The sequence below is a fragment of the Podarcis cretensis genome (assembly GCF_951804945.1).
Source record: "Podarcis cretensis genome assembly, chromosome: 13".
Taxonomy (NCBI): Eukaryota; Metazoa; Chordata; class Lepidosauria; order Squamata; family Lacertidae; genus Podarcis; species Podarcis cretensis.
The window spans coordinates 54,145,682-54,163,653 of record NC_137182.1 but is presented as its reverse complement, the minus strand read 5'-3'; the positions used below and the strand labels follow the sequence as shown (position 1 = coordinate 54,163,653).

General features: G+C 49.0%; 1 protein-coding gene across 1 annotated transcript in view; it reads right to left on the bottom strand.

The window, feature by feature from the left end:
* The window catches only part of TNK1 (tyrosine kinase non receptor 1), a 40,527-nt gene extending 23,638 nt beyond the window's left edge, over positions 1 to 16,889 (bottom strand). Inside the window, exons 1-4 of the mRNA XM_079951843.1 lie at positions 16,804 to 16,889; positions 6,937 to 7,107; positions 3,546 to 3,619; positions 927 to 1,124 (exon numbers count right to left, since the gene is read on the bottom strand). Coding sequence (XP_079807969.1) covers positions 927 to 1,124; positions 3,546 to 3,619; positions 6,937 to 7,099 — 435 coding nt within the window. The 5' untranslated portion in view covers positions 7,100 to 7,107; positions 16,804 to 16,889. The remainder of the gene's footprint in view (positions 1 to 926; positions 1,125 to 3,545; positions 3,620 to 6,936; positions 7,108 to 16,803) is intronic.
* Between the last annotated feature and the right edge of the window lie 1,083 nt (positions 16,890 to 17,972).

The following is a 17,972-nucleotide window of genomic DNA, read 5'->3' as shown; positions in this document are numbered from 1 at the left end:
AAATTGCTGTTTTTTAAGGGGTTGTTTTTAAAAGTCTGGAACAGATTAATCCCCTTTGCGTTACTTTCTATGGGAAAGTGCACCTTGGTTTTGGAACATGCTTTGGTTTTGGAACGGACTCCTGGAACGGATCAAGTTTGAGAACCAAGGTACCACCGTATAGGAATTTAATAAATATAACAACAGCAACAATATTCTGGAATTTGGAAAGCGTTTGAGAAAAGGCAACCAAAAAGTGAAAGAGTGGAAATTTACCGCATTATGCATGGCAAGAGGATAGGGGAAAGTTTTCCTCCCTCTCTCGTAACCCTAGGACACCCAATGAAAAGATTCAGGGTGGATAAAAGGAAGTCCTTCTTTGCGCATAAACTGTGGAACTCCCTGCCACAAGAGGCAGTGACGCCCATGAACGTGGGTGCCTTTAAAAGAGGTTTCGGCAGATTCACAGAGGAGAGTCCGCTGTCAATGGTATCATGACGCCTACAGCTCTTTCCTGCCATTTTTGACCAGGGTCTGATATTGCACGGTAGACTGCTACTAGAACTGGAGGCTCTGTGGTTTAACCCACAGCACTACCCTTGTCCCAAACCTAACGCTAGACGACCTTAAATTGTCCTTTTTTTGTGGCGGGCAGAAAAGCCCAGAGGAAAAGCAAGAGGGAGAGAGAAAAGGTTGGGAAAGAAAGAGAGAGAGCGGGGAAGGGTGGCCCCGCCCCTTTGAGCTGTGGCCCCACCCACTCCTTGAAAACGGCCCCCAATAGATGGGATGTGGCCCTCGACAGGTTCCCCCACCCCTGAAATAAACAAAGAAACAGCCCAGCAGCGACGGCTCAGCTCAGATGCAACAGCGAAGGTCCCAGGTCCAGAGGGCGGCTATCCAACAGGTAGAGAAGCAAAGGAACCGGAGTCGGGGGGGTGAAAACGTACCACTCCCCCGCTGGGTGTGCTCCACTCGGCGCGATGCACGACCCCAAAGCAGCCGTCGCCCAGCCGCTCCCGGATCCGCAGGTCCCACTCGCTGATCAGGCATTTGAGAGAGGCGTCGGCATCAGCCCGGGGGGTCGGGCAGGGCTGGGCTGGGCTGGGGGCTTCGTCGCTCTCTGGGATCCGCGTCCCGGTGAACATCTACGTCAGAAATAAGAAAGGGAATAACCAACGGCGGAAGAATGATGTAGGAGTGCTCATGTCCAGAGTGTGGGGAATAGATGGGATTACTATGAGGAATTATAAAATATGCATCAAGCCATTGTGTCCGCGATGAAAGCATGGCGTTGACTCGGTTCGATTCATTGACAATAATTTCTGATCAAATCCCACAAGCCTCTGCATATCCGCCCATTTTCTCTACTATTCATTTTCTCTGCCTGACAGGCACGTATAAGCATTCTGAAACACAGGCCAGTTGCTTCACCAGGCATCCTCAGTACATAAAGATAGCAGGCAGTTTCTTTGATGTACCCTTCCTTGGTTTTGTTAATCTTAGGGCCTGGAAATAGTTTCACAGTGTTAACGGAGAAATCTGAGGGCTCCCTTGGACAAAAAACAAGGGCACCAGCCAGGAATACCAGAGCAAAACAGCAGGCAGTAGGCTTGGTCTTGATTGAAGACTGTCGCGACAGGACTCCCACCTGCCACAAGGTGGGACAAGATGGAAGCCCAGAACAAAAGAGAACCCAAACTTTTATTAAGCTGCTAATCCCCATGTTACACCCCCCCCAAACTACATCACGGTTACATCATGAAAGGGGAGGTCTGGTGGCCGTAATCTGAGCATCCTGGACCCTGCCCCATGGTTCTCCTTGCCCTCCACCAAACACCCATCAAGTGTAACAAAAAAAATTACATTTCCCTGTTTCCCATCACACCCTTTTGTCTTCATCTGGGTTTGTTATTTCTGGAATGGCACCCAGGTATCAGGAGGCCAGGGATTATCACTCAGGCAGAGGGGCTGCTGAGTAGCTGAGCTCACGTGTCTACATGAATTTCTGAGGTTTTCCCAGTGAGCCAGTACACAGATACATTGATCAGTGAATTCTTACATTTGGTATCGTGCAGCAAAGGCCCTTTGAAGAAACTGTGATGAAGTGCTTTGTGGGGACAAATCACAAAAGCGACAAAAGCAATTGTGCTGGTTTTAGTAGTGGGCTGCATGTGCATGATATCTGCTGGAGGGGCCATCCTTCCTCTCATTTACCGCTTGGGTTTCCTAAAAGCATTGCTTCCTATTTTATTTACGCTGGACTACTATGCATGCTCAAGTAGGAAACAGTTTCTTTGTAGTTAAAAGAATTTCTTCTGACCTAACTTTGCCCCCACGTGGGGTTTTTGAAATGCTCTGATTGGTTCTTACAAACACTGTGTAATAAGTTCTTTTGTGAATAAAACGACCTGGGCCGAGGGGTGGAGAGGAATTATTATTATACACAGTCCTCCTAGAGTCTTGCCGGTCAAGCCTCTGTGTGTTATTAATCAGAGTCTAATCCTTCCTTGGGACGCAGGTGGCGCTGTGGGTTAAAGCCTCAGCGCCTAGGACTTGCCGATCGAAAGGTCGGCGGTTCGAATCCCTGCGGCGGGGTGCGCTCCCGCTGCTCGGTCCCAGCGCCTGCCAACCTAGCAGTTCGAAAGCACCTCCGGGTGCAAATAGATAAATAGGGACCGCTTACCAGCGGGAAGGTAAACGGCGTTTCCGTGTGCGGCTCTGGCTCGCCAGAGCAGCGATGTCACGCTGGCCACGTGACCCGGAAGTGTCTCCGGACAGCGCTGGCCCTTGGCCTCTTAAGTGAGATGGGCGCACAACCCCAGAGTCTGTCAAGACTGGCCCGTATGGGCAGGGGTACCTTTACCTTTACCTTTTAATCCTTCCTTTGCTTTGGGAATGCCACAAATGGCAGGCAAAAGTGATGGACTATGCGGAACTGGCAACACCAACGGGCAAAATCCGAAACCAGAGCGACCAAACGTTTAAAAGAGAATGGAGTAAATTTATTCAACATTTAGACCATCATTGTAAACATATAAAGACACTAGCAGGACTGAGATAAAAATCACAACGTTTAAAACAGGGGTGCCCAATTTTTTTTCAAAGAGGGTCAGATTTGATGAAGTGAGCTTTTTTTAAAGGAATGATTGGAATTGTTGAGTCAAGCTATTAACTGATATGCATGAAATTTCAGATTTAACTATATAATTCCTAGTGTAGTAAGATAAGACCTTTGGAGCAGGCATTTTTTTTTTGAAATGTTTTTTATGAACCACCCTACTGGGTAGGTACGCCTTACAACAGAAACTTGTTTTTAATCGATGAGACCCAGCTGCGGATGTGCGGTTTGCGGGGCAGGAGATTTCAGGAAGAAGGACACACCGATGTCCATTCAAATCTCACTTTGCGCCCTCAAGTGGTGGTGCAAAGAATTACACTTCCTGTTTTGCCAGGAAGGAGGGGCAGCCATCTTTGTCCCTGGACTGGCCGTAACTTGATTTATTTCCAATTTATGCCCGTGACCCTAATATTTGTGTGTTTCTTCGAGGCAGGCAGAAAGTACGCACCTTATAGACCCAGGACATGGGGCGCTGGCCTTGAGGTTTCCTCCTTTTCAGGGCTTCCTCCAACCGTCTCTGTCCTAAAGGAGAGGGATGAAATCTCGATCTCAAATTATTGCAAATTATGAACCTTGGGGCCATTTTGGCTTTTTTGGACCTAACTGGTTAGGACTCCAAGGCTCACATCGTCCCTGGAAATTTTTTGCATGCAACAAAAAGAGCCCAGCCTTTACCCAATGCTTGGTGCCAGGGTGAATTTGATTTAAATCTCTTTTTTACAGAAAGGTTCAACCTTGCTGGCACCCTCTTAATATTTACAACCAGAGGAAGGTTGCGTTTTTTTGGAATAACCAATTTCCAGAGTAGTTTTTACAGTTATATAAAAAATTATTAATTTGGTTATACTGTTAGAAATGCAAAGACAGGTAATGAAGAAATTATTGTTTATATTTGGATAACTTTTTTGCTGTACTGGAAGGAGAAAAACAATCATTTCCTTCATAACAATTTAAACAATTTATTTAACTAAAACAATAACATTATAGCATATGTATCCATGTATGTTAACTGATGTGGTTAAACGAGTTTTAGCACACATGAAAAACTTAAAACAAATCTTTATTTCCTGATGAATAGCCTGTGGACTATAATGTAACTTAAACAGAAAATTATCTTTAGAAAGATTTTTCCTCCAAAATATTTTAAAAATCTGATTCAAATAAAAAAAATCTGATTTTTTTATTTAAAAAAGAAACATTGATTTTTATCCACCCTGCCTGGTTCCATTGGAAAGCGGAGAACTGTATTTTATAAATAATAATAAATGCTATTCTATGCTGTACTGCACTGAAATGCTTAAATGTATCTTTGGTTGTCACTGGGTTTTCCTAGATTCAGGTAGGTAGTCGTGTTGGTCTGACACAGTTGAAATATATATATATAAATTATCCAGTAGCACCTTAAAAAGGTAAAGGGACCCCTGACCATTAGGTCCAGTCGTGGCCGACTCTGGGGTTGCGGCGCTCATCTCGCTTTATTGGCTGAGGGAGCCGGCGTACAGCTTCCGGGTCATGTGGCCAGCAGGAATAAGCCGCTTCTGGCGAACCAGAGCAGCGCACAGAAATGCCATTTACCTTCCTGCCAGAGTGGTACCTATTTATCTACTTGCTCTTTGACGTGCTTTTGAACTGGTCGCGGGGATTCAAACCGCTGACCTGCTGATCGGCAAGTCCTAGGCTCTGTGGTTTAACCCACAGTGCCACCTGTATCCCTAGTAGCACCTTAGAGACCAACTAAGTTTGTTCTCGGTGTAAGCTTTCATGTGTATGCACACTTCTTCAGATACCATGCACACAAAAGCATATACCAAAAACAAACTTAATTGGTCTCTAAGGTGCTACTGGACAATTTTTTTAATCTAACTTAGTCCTGCTGGCCACATGACACGGAAGCTGTGCGCCGGCTCCCTCGGCCAATAAAGCGAGATGAGCGCCACAACCCCAGAGTCGGCAACGACTGGACCTAATGGTCAGGGGTCCCTTTACCTTTTTATATTTCGATTGGATTTTCCTGTTTTGCTTCCCATCCTCTCCCACTACATCCTTTGAGCACCACCAACATAGACCACTCTGAGCCAGAGGTCCGCAAAATTTTTCGGCAGGGGTCGGTCCACTGTCCCTCAGACCTTGTGCGGGGCTGGACTATACAGTCATACCTCAGGTTACAGCCGCTTCAGGTTGTGTTTTTTTGGGGTAGCGGACCATCAAAACCCAGAAGTACCAGAACAGGTTACTTCTGGGTTTCGGCGGTTGGGCATGCGCAGAAGCGCTAATAATAATAATAATAATAATAATAATAATAATAAATTTTATTTATATCCCGCCCTCCCCAGCCGAAGCTGGGCTCAGGGTGGCTAACAACAATCAAAATAACCCAACGATTCTAAAAACATTTCATTATAAAAATTAATTAAAATCAAATTGATGGCAACTGTTAAGCAAAATTTTGTGCAGATTGCCAGAGGAGGGAGTCAGGCTGCGCCCTGGCCAAAGGCCTGGTGGAACAGCTCTGTCTTGCAGGCCCTGCGGAAAGATGTCAAGTCCCGCAGGGCCCAAGTCTCTTGTGACAGAGCGTTCCACCAGATTGGAGCCGCGGCCGAAAAGGCCCTGGCTCTAGTTGAGGCCAGCCTAACCTCTCTGTGGCCTGGGATCTTCAAGATGTTTTTATTTGCAGACCGTAAGTTCCTCTGTGGGACATACCAGGAGAGGCGGTCCCGTAGGTACGAGGGTCCTAGGCCGTATAGGGCTTTAAAGGTTAAAACCAGCACCTTAAACCTGATCCTGTACTCCACCGGGAGCCAGTGCAGCTGGTATAGTACCGGATGAATGTGATCTCGCAGCGAAGACCCGATAAGGAGTCTCGCTGGAGTTTCTGGGTCAGTCTCAAGGGCAGCCCCACGTAGAGCGAGTTACAATAATCCAGTCTGGAGGTGACCGTCGCGTGGATCACAGTGGCTAGGTCAGGGCGAGAGAGATAAGGAGCCAACTGCTTAGCTTGGCGGAGATGAAAAAATGCTGCCTTTGTTTTAGCTGTAATCTGCACCTCCATAGAGAGGGAGGTATCGAAGATTACACCCAAACTCTTAACGGACGGTGCTGGCACTAATTGCACCCCCGCAAGAGATGGGAGTTGCCCCCTCAATCCCATATCGCCCCGTCCCAGCCAGAGGACCTTTGTCTTTGAAGGATTTAACTTCAACCGGCTCCCACGTAACCATCCAGCCACAGCTTCCAGACATCTGGTCAGTGTGTCTGGGGCCGAGTCAGGATGGCCATCCATCAACAGATAGAGTTGGGTGTCATCGGCATACTGATGGCAACCCAGCCCAAAACTCCGGACAAGCTGGGCGGACAAGCTCCGGACAATCGTGCTTTGCGCATGTGCAGACGCGCAAACGCAGGTTGTGAACGCTGCAGGTTGCGAACATGCATCCCACACGGATCACGTTCACAACCCGAGTGTCCACTGTATTTATTTTTTTTTTTGGGGGGGGGGGATGAACGAATTCCTATGCCCCACAAATAACCCAGAGATGCATTTTAAATAAAAGCACACATTCTACTCATGTAAAAACACACTGATTCCCCGACCGTCCATGGGCCGGATTGAGAAGGCGATTGGACCAGATCCGGCCCCCGGGCCTTAGTTTGCCTACCCATGAACTGTCTGAGGTGTTCAGACCACCTTCATTCCAGTCTCCTAATTAACCTCCGTCTCCAAGTGCTACAGCCATGACTTCACCACGGACTTCCCCCGGTGACATCACCACCCCGAGCAGCCTCAGCAAACCGCCCCCCTCCCCAAAATAAACCCTGTTGCACCATCACACACAAACTACCTGGGCGCCCCATGCCAATGCGTTCCAGATCCGCGGGCTTGACGTAATCGAAATGTCCCGGACGGGTGACGTGGAGCTCGTTGCGGATTTTGCCGTAAAACTGCTCCAGCTGGATTTCGGACAGCAACTGGAGCAGCCAGTCGGTCCCATCGTCTGGCGCCATGACAGCACCTGATGGGTTTTTTAAAAACAGGACCCGGTGGTTAGCAAAAAAATAAAAATCTCAATTTAAAGATGGGCAAAAGTACCCTACTGTTTGGTTATTTAGAAGATTAGTGCCCAAAAAAGGCTCTCAGAGCTGCTTACGTGCAATCGAAACAAGAGAGTCTGAAAAGAGACACAGCACACAAGGAAAAAGGTACAGGGAGGGAAGAGGAAAAACAAAACACAGATGCTAATTTCTAGGCAGTTGTTCTTGTATCGACTGGCTGGTGCCGTCCAGGCCCAGCCTGATGGAGCTGAGGAAGCCTGAGGGAATGAAACCCATTCCCAACGCTACAATATCCTTTCTGGTGTGAGGCAACCAGAACGGTAGACAGTATTTAAAGTCCGGCCACATTGGTGATATCGGCAGATTAATTCTCAATTATTTTCCTAATGATCCCTGGCATGGAATTTGCCTTCATCACAGGGTCTTTTTTCCTGGTCAGTCACCTTGGGTTTTTAAAAATCCATTTGGGCCTCCTCCTACTGAGCGTAGCTTGACTCACTCACTCGAGTCATCATTTCCTGCAGTGAGTTTGCTCTCAGCCTGTGGCCTAAATCCAGCTGATTGATCTGTAAAGAGTCACTGGGTTAACTCCTCCTCCCTAGGCAGAATGGATTAAAGATTCAGGTCAGCTGCATCGAAAGCAAATTCCGACTGCCGCCATTCAAACTCACAGCCGATATCCACCTTCATTCTTTTGGGGCGGAAATCATATAATTACAGAGCTGGAAGGGACCCCAAGAGAGTCAGCATTCGAATCCAACCCCCTGGAAACACAGGAATTGCAGCTGACGAATCCCAGAAAATAAAATCCTTATTCTCACAAACAGTTTTTGCAAACTCCAAAAGGCCTTTCTCTGCGGCTATGTTTTCCCCTAGGGCCACGGGTGAATGGCAGCCAGAAATTCAACAGGTGTAGAAGTGAGCGCTAAGCCAGGCATAGGCAGGCTCGGCCCTCCAGATGTTTTGGGACTACAGCTCCCATGATCCCTAGCTAGCAGGACCAGTGGTCAAGGATGATGGGAACAGTAGTCTCAAAACACCTGGAGGGCCGAGTTTGAGGTAGCCTGCCCTATGACCACGGGGTGAACGGCAGCCAGAAATTCAACAGGTGTAGAAGCAAGCGCTAAGCCAGGCATAGGCAGACTCGGCCCTCCAGATGTTTTGGGACTACAACTCCCATGATCCCTAGCTAACAGGACCAGTGGTCAGGGATGATGGGAACAGTAGTCCCGAAACATCTGGAGGGCTGAGTTTGCCTAGGCCTGCACTAAGCGACGCCTCCCTGCCGAATTTCCCCTTGCCGGCCGGCTGCGTTCCCGAAAACTGGTCCCTCTTACCCGGCTACCCAGGGCCCCTAAGAGCTGCACGTGTGTGATGGCTGCCTGACCTCTTTACCGGCGTGTGTGTGAAGAGAAGGAAGAGAATCTGAACCGCCAAGAGCGGTTCAACCTGGCCAAACCTGTTTCTGCTGGGGGAGGATTTCAGCTGGCAAGACAGGAGGGGTCGGCCTCCCAGGCTGCTGGGGAGACACCCGGACTCCTGGGTTCCTTGCAGGCGAGGGGTGAACCTGGGAAGCTCGACTCGCCCTGGGGGGGTTTCCCTTCCCTTTTTCTAACTTGGGTGTTTCCAGATCAGCCGGGAATGGCAGAAAAGCCTTGCTCATCTGCAGGCAAGACGATCAGAGTCAGCCTGAGGGGCTGGAGAAGAAAATGAGGAGGGTTCAGACACCCCAAAATCAGCAATGGGGCAAGGGATTTGGGTCCTATGGATGGCGGCTAACAGACTGAGGTTGAATCCTGACAAGACAGAAGTACTATTTTTGGGGGACAGGAGGCGGGCAGGTGTGGTGGACTCCCTGGTCCTGAATGGGGCAACTGTACCCCTGAAGGACCAGGTGCGCAGCCTGGGAGTCATTCTGGACTCACCGCTGTCCATGGAGGCACAGGTCAGTTCTGTGTCCAGGGCAGCTGTCTACCAGCTCCATCTGGTACGCAGGATGAGACCCTATCTGCCCGCGGACTGTCTCACCAGAGTGGCGCATGTTCTGGTTATCTCCCGCTTGGACTACTGCCATGCGCTCTATGTGGGGCTACCTTTGAAGGTGACCCGGAAACTACAATTAATCCAGAATGCGGCAGCCAGACCAGTGACTGGGAGACCATATAACACCACTCCTGAAAGACCTACATTGGCTCCCAGTATGTTTCCGAGCGCAATTCAAAGTGTCGGTGCTGACCTTGAAAGCCCTAAACAGCCTCAAAGGCCCAGTAGACCTGAAGAAGCATCTCCACCCCCATCGTTCTGCCCAGACACTGAGGTCCAGCTCCGAGGGCCTTCTGGCGGTTCCCTCCTTGCGAGAAGTGACGTTACAGGGAACCAGGCAGAGGGCCTTCTCGGTGGTGGCGCCCTCCCTGTGGAACGCCCTCCCACCAGATGTCAAAGAGAAAAATAACTACCAAACTTTTAGAAGACATCTGAAGGCAGCCCCGGTTAGGGAAGCTTTTAATGTTTAATAGTGTTTAATGTATATAATGTATTTTAGTGTTTTGTTGGAAGCCGTCCAGAGTGGCTGGGGAAACCCAGCCAGATGGGCGGGGTATAAATAAATTATTATTATTATTATTATTATTATTATTATTATTATTACTACTACTACTACTACTACTACTACTACTACTATGGGAGCCAGGGGTCTCTAGCAATGGGGGCAGCAGAAGAGAAGGGAGTAGCATGGAGGTTAGGTATAGGGGTCAGCAAACTTTTTCAGCAGGGGGCCGGTCCACTGTCCCTCAGACCTTGCGGGGAGCCGGACTATATTTTGCAAAAGAAAAAAAAGAATGAATTCCTATGCCCCACAAATAACCCAAAGATTCGTTTTAAATAAAAGCACTCATTCTACTCATGTCAAAACACCAGGCAGCCCCCACAAATAACACAGAGATGCATTTAAAATAAAAGGACACATTCTACTCGTGTAAATACACCCTGGTTCCCAGAATTGGCAGACAAAATTAATGGACTGTGCAGAATTGGACAAAATGACAGGAAGGACTCAAAACCTGCGGGACCAGAGATTCACAGAAGAGTGAAAGAAGTATATGAATTATTCGAAGAGCAATTGTAACCAACAAAGTATGCCAGTAGGACTACAAGAAGTTTTGTAAGGAGAAATATACGAAGTGTTACAAAGTAGAAAAAGATGGAGAGTTTGAAATGTAAGAGGGAACGTAAGGAAAGGATACTAAGAGATTGGATTGGAAAATTTTCAGACAGGACTGATGGAAGTAAAAAAAATTTGATTAAGATGTAAAAGTATGATTAATTACTGTTGGAAATGGTATGTTAAAAAACTAATAATTTTTTTAAAAAATACACACAAAAACACACTGATTCCCAGACCGTCCGTGGGCCGGATTGAGAAGGCGATTGGGCCGGATCCGGCCCCCGGGCCTTAGTTTGCCTCCCCATGGGTCAGGGTGTTGGACTGGCAGAAACCTGGGTGCAAATCTCCCCCACTCCTCACGAAGTTCGCTGGCTGGGACCTCAGGGGCCTCTCTCAGCCTAGAACCTACCTCACAGGGTTGTTGTAGATATCGCTTGAAGGGTGGGAGAAGCACGCACGCCACTCTGAGCTCTTCGGATCGGGGGGGGGAGTAGGATCCAAATGCGATAAATAAACAAGGGGGTGCAGGGGATCAACCCCCAAGACCCCCAAAATTAACCTTGCCCCCCCCCCAAAAGCAGGGGTTATCCCTTTCCCAGTTCCCTCAAAGGGGAAAATTCAGCCAAAGAATCATTCTGATCACAGATCAAAGAACCGGAAGGGAACCTAGGGGTCATCTAGTCTAACCCGCTGCAATGCATTTCTGCCCCTCTGTGCTGAGGTGGTGGTGGTGGAGGAACAGCACCTGTTGGACATCCACCTGCCGCCCGGGTCTTAAAGGCACCAAGCAGTGCTAGCGAAAATTATTATTTTTAAAATGGGCTTTTAAGTACAGAGGGGAAGCTTTGGAGAGTCTTCTGGGGACGCAGGACTCCTGGGTTCTTTCCAAAGACTCTTCCTCTCCTCCGAGCCACTACCCACCCTCTTCCTTGTCCCACCCCCCTCCTGCTGTTGTCCAAACCAGCTCCTGTCCGGAGCACCTCTGTGGCCCCACCCTGTGCCGCAACGTCAAAGTCCAAACCGTGAGCAAATATTGACAAGATGCGCGGCGGCGGACTCAGCGTAAGCCAGCCGCCCAAAAGTCATAAAAAGCTAAAACCTCTCTCAAACTTCAGAGATCCACAGGCTGCCCAGACTCCATTCCCATTATCATTTATTTATTTATTGGTTGCGTTTTTAAATCACACCTTTTATCTCAAAGAAGCCCGTGGCGGAATACATGATTTCTCCCCTCCATAACAACAACCTTGCAAGGTAGTTTAGGCTCAGAGGCAGCGAAGGGCCGAGGTCAACTTCGTGGCCAAGTCGGGATTCGAACGCGGCTCTCCCGCTAGGTCCCTGTCCCACACTCTAACCACTAAACAACACTGCCTCTCACTGATTTTAGCCGCCTTATTGTAATAAAAGTGGCCCAAAGCTGGCCAAGGGGTGGTTTCTAGCCCCCTTCCCACCCCCATCACTACCTAGTTTCAAAAGCATTCTTGGCAAAGAGGGCGTCCCAATTTGTTTGGACTACTGCCACGCGCTCTACGTGGGGCTACCTTTGAAGGTGACTCAGAAACTTAATGGCCGAATAATCATGTGATTGAACAGATCCCTAAATTGCAGCCTGGGAGTCATTTTGGACTCACAGCTGTCCATGGAGGCGCAGGTCAATTCTGTGTCCGTGGCAGCTGTTTACCAGCTCCATCTGGTACACAGGATGAGACCCTCCCTGCCCACTGTCTGTCTCGCCAGAGTGGCGCATGCTCTGGTTATCTCCTGCTTGGACTACTGCAATGCGCTCTACGTGAGGCTACCTTTAAAGGTGACCCGGAAACTGCAATTAATCCAGAATGCGGCAGCTAGACTGGGGACTGGGAGCAGCCGCCAAGACCACATAACACCAGTCTTGAAAGACCTACATTAGCTCCCAGGACGTTTCTGAGCACAATTCAAAGTGTTGGTGCTGACCTTGAAAGCCCTAAACGGCCTCAAAGGCCCAGTAGACCTGAAGGAGCGTCTCCACCCCCATCGTTCAGCCTGGACACTGAGGTCCAGCTCCGAGGGCCTCCTGGCGGTTCCCTCCCTGCGAGAAATGAGGTTGCAGGGAACCAGGCAGAGGGCCTTCTCGGTGGTGGCGCCCGTCCTGTGGAACGCCCTCCCATCAGGAGTCAAGGAAATAAACAACTACCTGACTTTTAGAAGACATCTGAAAGCAGCCCTGTTTAGGGAAGCTTTTAACATTTGGCATTTTATTATGCTTTTACAGTGGTGCCTCGCAAGACGAAATTAATTCGTTCCGCGAGTTTTTTCGTCTTGCGAAGCACGGACTTTGGAAAAGCTTCAAAAATCACCAAAGTCTTCAAAAACCTCAAAAAAGGCTACCACACCGCGTGCTATGAGTTGCTCCTCGACAAAGGAAACAAACTTGCAAGATGTTTCCGTCTTGCGAAGCAAGCCCATAGGGAAATCCGTCTTGCGAAGCAACTCAAAAAACGAAAGACTCTTTCGTTTTGCGAGTTTTTCGGCTTTCGAGGCATTCGTCTTGCGAGGTACCACTGTATATGTGTTGGAAGCTGCCCAGAGTGGCTGGGAAAACCCAGACAGATGGGCAATGTATGAATATATATATCAGGGACGTCCATCTCCCAATAGACTGCGATCTACTCACAGTATAAAAAATCTGGCAGTGATCTACCCATTCTCATAAGACAGGCATAGGCAAACTCAGCCCTCCAGATGTTTTGGGACTACTGTTCCCATCATCCCTGACCTCTGGTCCTGTTAGCTAGGGGTCATGGGAGTTGTAGTCCCAAAACATCTGGAGGGCCGAGTTTGCCTATGCCTGTCGTAAAAAGACGGGCAGTGATTTACCGAAAGTTGTGGAGCTTTTTTTTTTAGTAGGACAAAGTTTGTTTGTTTTTTGCACATGGGTCAAGCCAGTAGCCCACCTAGTCCAGCCTCCTCTTCTCGCAGTGGCCAACCGGGTGCCCCAAAGGAAACCCACAAGCAGGATTCGAACTCAAGACCCACTCTCCCTTCCTGCGGTTTCTAGCAACTGGTACCCAGAAGCATTGCAGCCTTCAGCCGTGGAGTCACAGCCATCCATAGCCCTCTCCTCCTCCAGGAATTTCTCCAGTCCTCTTTTAAAGCCATCCAATTTGGCGGCCGTCCCTGCCTACTGTGGCAGGGAGTTCCGCAGTTGAACCGTGCGCTGAATGATGTAGTTCGTTTATCTGTCCCGACCTTCAGCTTCCTTAGGTGTCCACGATTTGCCGTGTTATGAGAAAGGCAGAGACCTCTCTCTGTTCACTCTCTCATGCTATTCACCTGCTTTCTCACTAAACGAAAAAAGTCCCAAAGGCTCTGATCTTTCTTTTTGACGGTGCAATAGTTTAGCCACGGACTGCATGAAGTTTTCTCCCCCCTTTTAAAGCAAGGCAGTGGGGTGTTATTTGGTGGGGAAAGGGTTGCATTTGGTTAAAGACATTGGACTCTCCTCCACTGGAAGTTTTTGAGCAGAGGTTGGAGGGCCAGGGATTCATCGTCTGCGATTTCTGCGTTGCAGCGGGTTGGTCTAGATGAACGCTGGGTGCCCCTTCCAACTCTACAATTCCACGGTTCTGCAGTTTCGGGTCTGGAGAGTTTTCCAAATGCTCCCTGCTTTTCTATCCATCCAGCGCATTTGCAAGCAGCCGGCTTCTTCCTTCCAAAGCTTTGTTAATTAGATCCGTCAAACAGTTAGCAAAACGTTACGCTAATTCCTTCTATTGTCTGAGGCTCTGCCCACTAACGCAATGCAATTCAAATCGACGGAATAAATATACATCAGTCCTGGGAGCTGAAGATTTGTAGGGCAAGGTTTGAGCCGCCACCAAACTCTCTCTCTATCTTTCTTTAGTCAAAGGAATATCTGGGCAAACGGTAGGATTATCTTCACAGAACTGTAAAGTTAGAAGGGATCCCAAAGGTCATTCAGCCGAACCCCCTGAAATGCAGGAATCTACGGAATGTTCCCAGGAGTTTAGGTTACAAATTATGAGGCTGTAACTTTAAAGTTTTCCCCCTCAAAGAATTCTGGGTAATGTAGTAATGTAGCACTGCTCTGCTCAGGCCTCACCTGGAGTACTGTGTCCAGTTCTGGGCACCACAGTTCAAGAAGGACACGGACAAACTGGAACGTGTCCAGAGGAGGGCAACCAAAATGGTCCAAGGCCTGGAAACGATGCCTTATGAGGAACGGCTAAGGGAGCTGGGCATGTTTAGCCTGGAGAAGAGGAGGTTAAGGGGTGATATGATAGCCATGTCCAAATATATAAAAGGATGTCACATAGAGGAGGGAGAAAGGTTGTTTTCTGCTGCTCCAGAGAAGCGGACACGGAGCAATGGCTCCAAACTACAAGAAAGAAGATTCCACCTAAACATTAGGAAGAACTTCCTGACAGTAAGAGCTGTTTGACAGTGGAATTTGCTGCCCAGGAGTGTGGTGGAGTCTCCTTCTTTGGAGGTCTTTAAGCAGAGGCTTGACAACCATATGTCAGGAGTGCTCTGATGGTGTTTCCTGCTTGGCAGGGGGTTGGACTCGATGGCCCTTGGGGTCTCTTCCAACTCTAGGATTCTATGATTCTATGATTCTAGTTTGCTAAGGGTTGCTGGGCGCTGTAACTCTGCGAGACGTTAAACTACATTGCCCAGAATTCTTTGAGGCATGTGGCAATGCGCTTTGAGTCTATAGCGATCCCTGTGATTGAATTAAAGAAAGGGCTCTTGTGCACGGATCCTGATTGCTGGCTTGAAACTGAAGGATCTGTTCAGAACATGCTGGATGGGCCAGGGGCCTGATCCTGCAGGGAATGTCACAGAGAGACACCAGAATCGTGCAGAGGTTTTTTTCTCCCTTTCTCATCGTACTGGAACCCAGCAGGTTTGTCCAAGGAAGGCTGGGAAATCCAGATCGCGCAGAAGAAAGTCCTTATATTCACACTGCTCAGAGTTAAACGTTTGCGAGCACAATTCCAAGTGTTGGTGCTGACCTTGAAAGCCCTAAATGGCCTCAAAGGCCCAGTAGACCTGAAGGAGCGTCTCCACCCCCATCGTTCTGCTTGGACACTGAGGTCCAGTGCTGAGGGCCTTCTGGCGGTTCCCTCCCTGCGAGAAGTGAGGTTACAGGGAACCAGGCAGAGGGCCTTCTCGGTGGTGGCTCCCACCCTGTGGAACGCCCTCCCCGCAGATGTCAAGGAAATAAACAACTACAGTATCTGACTTTAAGAAGAAATCTGAAGGGAGCCCTGTTTAGGGAAGCTTTTAATGTTTAATAGGTTATTGTATTTTAATATTCTGTTGGAAGCCGCCCAGAGTGGCTGGGGAAACCCAGCCACATGGGCAGGGTATAAATAATAAATTATTATTATTATTAAACTGTGGAACTCGCTGCCTCAAGAGACAGCCGCCCTCTTAGAAACACAGAACCATCAAATTGCAGAGTCTAGTCTAACCCCGTGCAATGATGGGCGGGATCGAACCAGCAACCTTCTGCTTAACAGCCAGACGCACAGACTCGTTGAGCCAACTTGGGTGGCTCTCTAAAAGATGAGCCTAGCCATGGCTACCAGCCGTGATGGCTGGGTTTTAAGCTCTGAATGCTGGGGAGAGCACTGATGTTGCTCTCATGTTTTGCTTGCGTGTCTCTGCTTGGCTGCTAAGCTAACAGGATACTGGGCTAACCAGGCCTCCCCCCTTGGCCTGATCCAGCAGCCTCGTCTTCTGCGCTTATGACACATGATTCTGGCCTGCCTGCTGCGTGCTGCTACCTGCCTGCCTCAGTTACCTCCCTCCGTCTGCGAAATGGGAACATGAGCAACCATCGCCCCAGAAAATTTCATCTCCAAGGGTGTGTGGGTTTGGGATGATGATGATATAGCAACTTAAATGGGCTCTTGTAACCTGCAGCGGCCGGGTGCTTCAAAGTTGGGGTGTCGCTCTCAGGAATAACCCATGAGTGATGCCAGGAAGTCTAACTCCTGCATTAAGACCCAGACATTAATTTTCCTTATTAACGATTCTCCTCCTATTCCCCGGGGGGCAAGCCGGCCGTCTGTTCAAGTGAGCAAAAAGTCGGGAATGGGGATTTCCTGGGTGTTGAGATTCCTGCATTGAAGTGGGGTTGGGATGGATGACCTCTGAGGGTGCCTTTCGACTTTACAATTCTATAAGAGAGAGAGCGATAAGGAGGAAAGGGGGTCAAAGAAACCAGCTCAGAGGAGGAAGCTGATATAGGTGGGTCAGCCAGGAAGGAGGATAGAGATGAATGTGCAGAACTCGGCGTGGGAGGAGAAAGAGAGAAAGATCAAGAGAAGAAGAGGAAGAAGAAAAAGTAGGTGATAGACAGAACCAACCGGAGATAAGGGAGGGGCGTAAGAGAGTCAGACAGGTAAGGGGGCAAAGGTTTCCCCATTAGGAAAGGGGCAATCTTACCTGCTGCCCCACAATCCCTCGCTCCTTGGGCACTCACCTGGATGAAGGAACCTGTGGCGATTTCCTCTCCTCTCCGGATCTTTCTTACTTTCTTCCGTCCGTCCGTTCTTTCTTTCTTTCTGCCTTCTCCTCCTCCTGGCAGTCCCAAGTCTGCTGGGTGTCGGAAGCTCCTCCCTGGGGCGGAGGGAGCTCACCTGGGGCGGGACAGGTGTGAAGCAGGAGGCAGACAGAAACAGGTGGAGCCTCCGCCCTGGAGTGGGCAGGGCCTGGGTGAGATTACAGGCTCAGCAAAAAGGCCTGCGAGTGCGCCTTTCTCCCGACGGAAGCGCAGAGTGTTTGAGGACCGGGACATTCGCAGGGAAACCAAAATGCTCGTTTACAAAGCTATTGTACAGTGGAACGAAGATCATGGCCACTGGGCCCATCACCTCCTGGCAAGTAGAAGGGGAAGAAATGGAGGCAGTGAGAGATTTTACTTTCTTGGGCTCCATGATCACTGCAGATGGTGACAAGCAGCCACGAAATTAAAAGATGCCAGCTTCTTTGGGAGAAAAGCAATGACAAACCTAGACAGCATCTTAAAAAGTAGAGACATCACCTTGCCAACAAAGGTCCGTATAGTTCAAGCTCTGGTTTTCCCTGTAGTGATGTATGGAAGTGAGAGCTGGACCATAAAGAAGGCTGATCGCTGAAGAATGGATGCTTTTGAATTATGGTGCTGGAGTCCATGGGACTCTTGAGAGTCCCATGGACTGCAAGAAGACCAAACCTCTCCATTCTGAAGGAAATCAGCCCTGAGTGCTCACTGGAAGGACAGATCCTGAAGCTGAGGCTCCAAAACTTTGGCCACCTCATGAGAAGAGAAGACTCCCTGGAAAAGACCCAAATGTTGGGAAAGATGGAGGGCACAAGGAGAAGGGGACGACGGAGGACGAGATGGTGGGACAGTGTTCTCAAAGCTACCAGCATGAGTTTGACCAAACTGCGGGAGGCAGTGGAATACAGGAGTTCCTGGCGTGCTCCACTCCAGGGGGTCACGAAGAGGTGGACACGACTAAATGACTAAACAACAGCAACAGCCTTGGGTTACATACGCTTCAGGTTACAGACTCCACTAACCCAGAAATAGTACCTCGGGTTAAGAACTTTGCTTCAGGATGAGAACAGAAATTGCGCGGCAGTAGCAGGAGGCCCCATTAGCTAAAG